General features: G+C 45.8%; 1 protein-coding gene across 1 annotated transcript; it reads right to left on the reverse strand.

Moving 5' to 3' along the window:
• Positions 1-620: 620 nt before the first annotated feature.
• Positions 621-2,734, reverse strand: APOLD1 (apolipoprotein L domain containing 1; the record flags this gene model as incomplete). The annotated part of the gene is given in 3 exon segments (XM_079716046.1): positions 621-1,364; positions 2,610-2,612; positions 2,615-2,734. Coding segments are annotated over 3 exon segments (867 nt in total).
• Positions 2,735-6,074: the final 3,340 nt, after the last annotated feature.

Genomic DNA, 6,074 nt, shown 5'->3' on the forward strand with positions numbered 1-6,074 from the left:
ACCCAGGACTAACTCAAAAGCCATTGCTCCCTTCTCTATGCTATGATGTCAGTAAATGAAACTGTTAGTCATTTCCTCTTCCTTGGCCTCAGTGTCTTCTGCAAGGGAGCGGGACTTAGGTGACCGTTTAGTTGGTTTCCGCTCTCAGAGTACCTTGGAGGTCTGGATATGAAGACACCCAGGAAGGTCCACTCCATCCCCAGGCTGGATCTATGAGTGGGCACGCTGAGAGGGGAGGGAACAGGTGTTAGCGGGAGGTGCCTCTCTTGGGTTCTGAGCCCTCCTACACAGCTCTGAGAGGGTCTGATTTGCTCTGGATTCTGGATTTCTTTGTACTCAGGAACTCTGGCAGAGAGGTTTTAAAGCTAGTGTCTCCTCTTAGAGGTATTTTGAGGACTTCAAAGCCTAGTGGGGCTTGGGGAAGACCCAAAGGGTGGCAATGTCTGCAACCCTCTCCAGCCTCGGCTCAAACCACTGTTCTCAAACTGTTGAAGAACAGTTTTTCTCATCCTTTGCATTCAGCTCCTAACCCAACTTGGTATTTTCCTGAGGGGCTACAAATCTGGAGCATCCCATGGGGATGGTTTCTGGCCTCGGTCATTAGGGGGGAAAAGATATTCTCAGAAAAACAGCCCAGCGGACTGGTTAGCAGAAATCTTGACGTCGTGGCCACGGCTGCTCTTTGTGTAGAGCTGGACTCTGGACTCCAGTTGCTCGCTGAGCTTGTCCAGAGCCCCGGTGCAGGACTCCAGGCTCTCGGCCAGTTTCTGAATCTTGGCCTTCAGCACGGCCTGGCTAATCCTGGTGGCACCCTCGGCCCGCCTGGGGATGAGGAAACCGCGGGAGCCAAAGAAGACGATGAAGTAGACCGAGTTGTACAGCGCGATGGAGGCGTTCCTCCCGCTCTGCAGCAGCTGGCGGTCCCCGCGGCCCTGCCCGCGAAGGAAGAAGTCGAGGCAGCTCAGGAGCTCGCGCATCTGGTCCTGGCAGGTGGCCGCGATCTCCTGCACCCGCCGCAGCTCCCGGGAGTTGCAGAAGATCAGGGAGAGGTCGGACGTGATGGTGACGGCCCCTCCGGCGGTGGCCACCCCCAGCCCCACGGCCGACGCCATCAGAGAGACCCCCAGGGTGACGGGGCTGAGAGAGAGTCCCACGATGGCTGCGACCGCGCCCGCCGCGCTCAGCGAGCTGCCCGCCACGTTGGCCGCCAGGGAACGCCGGCGGAGGCGCTCGAGGCGCCGGGCCACCTCGCGCAGGCGCAGCAGCTGCCCGTGCAGCATGCCGCGGCGGTCCAGCAACAGGCCTTGGAAGCGGCGCAGCGCATCCGCGCCCTGCAGCTCCCGGGCCTCCGGCCCCTCCATGCCCTGCGGGGACACGACACGCGATTAGCCCGGAGTCAAGCACAACAGCTGCTTCCACCCAAGGGGAAACAGGTCATTTTCCAGTGAGTCATGTGTCAAGTTCTCAAAGACCCGTTCTATAATCTGGGACAAGTCCTCCAGTTCTCAGGACCTTAAATCCGAGTAAGTCAATAGGAATAATGCTCTTGTCCGCTTTTTCTCCCAGGATATGCCAAGGATGGATTTTCTTATCTGTTAAATAAGGGAGTGGTGGTATTAGAAGTCTACTGCAATATTGAGGCCTCTTCTCTGAAAGGTGACACTTTGCAAGCCGTATGTTGTACCCCTTTACAAGGCCCTTTCCTTACACCAAGACTGGGATCCTAAGAGTTTTGCAATACTCTTATTGCAAAAGGGTTGTTTTTTTTCTTTTTCTCTCTGATGAGTGAAAAACACAAGCCGCCAAAAACTCAAAAATCACACCGTCTATCAAGTGTAAGAAAACTAATCTTTCTAAGTTAAATGCTCGCCTGAAGCAACTCTTCTGCTTGTTTTTTTTCCCCCGGCTCTTATCTTAGAATCAAGCCTAAGATGTGGTTTGTGCCACTTCTTCTAATTAGAGCTCATCGGGTCTTCAGAAATTTCATTCTTTGATGTGTGCTTCATTAAAAATACATAACATTAAATTAACACCACTATGTCCCTTTATTATGAAAGCTTCCTTTAAAAGCGAGGAACGTTTTTTAAAGTGGCCAAAAATTTTTTAACAACTCACTGAGGGCTACCTGTACCAAGTTGAAATGAAGCCAATTGAAGACTGACAGAGAGAACTGTACATCCTGGGTAAAAGTACATCTTTCCTAGTTGCCAAAAATCCCTCCCTTCATATGCACTGTATTCCTTATCATCAGGAACTTCTTGGAAGAGGCACAGAAGCCACAGAAATGGAAGCTTTCACTACTGTGAGATATCAGGGCAGAAATCATTATTCTCAACTGGAAGATGAGGAAATCGAAACACAGACACATTCTAGATGCAGCTGATTCTTCAGAGCCCAGTCTAGAATCTTGGTCTCCTGGCTCCTAAGTCTTAACTTTACTTGCATGCCTCCATAATTCCACCCACCACTGACAAATTTACAGATAAAGACACCTCTGAGCAAAATGAGACAAAGTTACTCAAAATATATAACAGACCAAGGATATAACCCCAGTATTACAAGTCCAATGGCTATTTTTCAGACAGCATCCCTCTGGCCTCCCCACTTACCATTCACTTCGGGCTAACTCCGGGAAAGAAAAATCTGAGGCTGTTTCTGGATGAGCATGCTTTATAGTTCCAGAGAGCCAATGACTGCACTGGGAAAGCCTTGTCTCATTCTGAGAATTTGCCATTTCCTGTCCTGGCCCCTGCTGCCTTCATCCAGAAGGATGTGACATGGTGGAAAATGACACACCAGCCTCGCAGCACATCCCGTAGTTAGGAAATGAACATTGTGTGTTCGCTTTCCCCCAAACGCAGGAAAAGAGCCACAGGCTCTTCCCCAACTTGAAACAAGTGTTGTCATTGTCCCAGGGGGCATACCCTGCCTTTCCTCTCCTGAGAATAGCTAATGACGTTATCTGGTAGGACATCTAACGCACCCCAGGCTGACCAATTACAGTGTTTCTTGAGAGGCTACCATTACAAAATCACTTTTTAAAAAAAAAAAGGAAGGAGGGGATTCTCTTTATGTCTAACAGAGCCACTCACAACCCACTCCTGTGTTTTAAAAGAAGCACCGTGAATCTGTGAGCGTTTGAAACACGTGATTCACTCTGCGCGCAGCCCTCAGAATGCAAAACCACGCCCACAGGAAGTGCTGCGTGCAGTTTGGGGCATCTCCAGCTGTGAAGATATTGGAGGTCCCAGAAAGGGCACACCTCAAGCCAAATGCGTCAGAAGAATCAGTGGGGTCAGGCTGCACAAGGAGCTAATTATACACTTCCAACAGCAGCAGGGATTCGGCTTCCTGGGTTTTCATCTGAAGCAGCAATTGTAGCCCAAGCAATAGTTATATGAATGCATTCTACCCCACGTAATGAAGCATGGGCTGAAGGGCAATTTTCTGGATCATTCGGGAGAGGAAAACCTGTATAGCATCTGTGGATGCTTTCTGGGGCAATCACATAGGTGGTGGCAGTTCAGCCTGGAAGCTTCCTACCACAGGGTCCCAGATATATCATCCTTCTTCTAACACTCTTACCTTCAAATAAGGAAGGCCAAAGTGGATTTAAACTTAAATAATTATTGTCTCAGCTCTCTGGTTCATCTGGAAAACCTTAACAGCCATATCTTTCTGGAACACAATTAAATCCGCCACCACTATAACTAGACATTGTATTGATCAACACCATGCCATTTGCCGCTCTCACAATCATGGTCCTTTTGAACTTGATTTTTCTGAATTTGATCCAAGTCCAAATATTCTGGTAACAGCTCCTCAAAGGATAAACATAACCCTTAGTCAGATGCCTTCAGTGTCTGTCTGCGCTTTTGAGGTAAGAAGTAGGAAAATGTCTTCCTCTGACCCCATAGACATAATCACTCCAAAGGGAATGTAAGGTAGGGTGAATGGGGTAGGCAGGAAGTGAGGCAATGTAACCCTGATTCTCAGTTCCCATGTGCTCCTCTAACTACCCTGGACATTTTCTTGTGTGTTTTGGGTTTCGATGAGCACAAATAAATCTTTATTTCATGGATGGTGAATGTTGCTGGGACACAGAGAGGGTCATCATCTCCAGAGCATCAGTAATCATAGTACAGAGCCAGGAAGAAGAGGAGAAGGTACAGGAGAATGGACAGCACGTGCACTGACCTCAGCCCACATCCTGGAATTTGTTTTTCTCTGTGTTATAAACCCATATTCTTCAGGTTTGTGGGGTTTTTTTGTTTGTTTGTTTTTTGCAGTACACGGGCCTCTCACTGTTGTGGCCTCTCCCATTGCGGAGCACAGGCTCCGGATGCGCAGGCTCAGCGGCCATGGCTCACGGGCCCAGCCGCTCCGCGGCATGTGGGATCTTCCCGGACCGGGGCACGAACCCGTGTCCCCTGCATCGGCAGGCAGATTCTCAAGCACTGCGCCACCAGGGAAGCCCCAGGTTTGTGTTTTTATGAAGCAAAAAGAATTCAGTCATTTGACAGTTTGGGCTTGTTGTGGTTTTACTGCTTATAAAAACCTGCTACTTCACTTCATTTCTAAGAATGGACACTTGAACATAACACTTAGATTCAGTATTTATTTACTTTCATATATTTAAGCACAATAAGAAATTTGAGGAATAATTGAAGGTATTTTGATTAAAAATGTTACGTAGGCAGTTCCTCCCAAAATCTGTGGACCGCACCCTCAAACTTCTTTTCTAAATTGTTTTTTGGGCCCTTATAACACATCACCCCAGAGAGGTTCCATTGAAAATGGTGATTGACCTTCAGATTAGCCTTCAGATCTGTTAAACCTATGATGCAGCTAAACCATACAATTAACAGTACTAGCTTGAATTCTGAGTCCTGGAACTGTAAGGAAATACAGTGCAGGAAAGAAAAAAGGAAGAAAGCTTTTTAAGCATAGGAATCTCTAGACTTCAGCCCTGGAGAACCTAGGTCCTGGAGTGGGGTCTGAAAAAACATAGGTGATTCTGACCTGCCACCAGGGCTGTGAACCACCTCTGTAAAAGCTGTGACTTTTCTGACCACTGGTTACATGGCAGCAGAAACAGTACGTACAGCTAGTAGATAGCAGTTTGTAAGTTAGGTGTTTACATAGCTAAGTTATTAACAACCCATTAGTTTGGGGCCCCTAGTTAAAACTATCACATTTTAAAGATAAAGTGATAATTACATTCTGGGCCTCCCAGAGATCTAGAGAAGCCTGAGCCACCTCCATTTTTTAAGGTCTCAGTGAATTTTTTTAAAAAAGAAGAAATTTTATAAACAACAAGGTCCTACTGTATAGGACAGAGAACTATATTCAGTATCCTATGATAAACCATAATGGAAAAGAATATTAAAGAAAAGAATGTATATAACTGAATCACTTTGCTGTACAGCAGAAAGTTTTTAAATTAATTTTTAACAGAGTATAGTTGATTTCCAATGTTGTGTTAGTTTCTGCTGTACAGCAAAGTGAATCAGTTATACATATACATATATCCGCTCTTTTTTAGATTCATTTCCCATATAGGTCATTACAGAGTATTGAGTAGAGTTCCCTGTGCTATACAGTAGGTCCTTAGTTATCTATTTATATGTAGTAGTGTGTATATGTCAATCTCAATCTCCCAATTTATCCCTCCTCCACTTCCCCCTTGGTAACCATAAATTTGTTTTCTACACCTGTGACTCTATTTCTGTGGGTTTTTTTTCACATCTTTATTGGAGTATACTTGCTTTACCATGTTGTTAGTTTCTGCTGTACAACAAAGTGAATCAGCTATATGTATACATATATCCCCATATCCCTTCCCTCTTAAGCCTCTATTTCTGTTTTGTAAATAAGTTCATTTGTACCATTTTTTAAGATTCCACATATAAGCAAGATCACACGGTATTTGTGTTTCTCTGTCTGACTTACCTAGTATGACAATCCATCCTGGTCGCTACAGCAGGAATTAACACAACATTGTAAGTCAACTATACTTCAATAAAAAATGAAAAAGAAGAAATTTTAAAACAAGATATAAACATTTGTGGTTT

This window comes from Hyperoodon ampullatus (genome assembly GCF_949752795.1).
Source record: "Hyperoodon ampullatus genome assembly, chromosome: 11".
NCBI classification, from domain to species: domain Eukaryota; kingdom Metazoa; phylum Chordata; class Mammalia; order Artiodactyla; family Ziphiidae; genus Hyperoodon; species Hyperoodon ampullatus.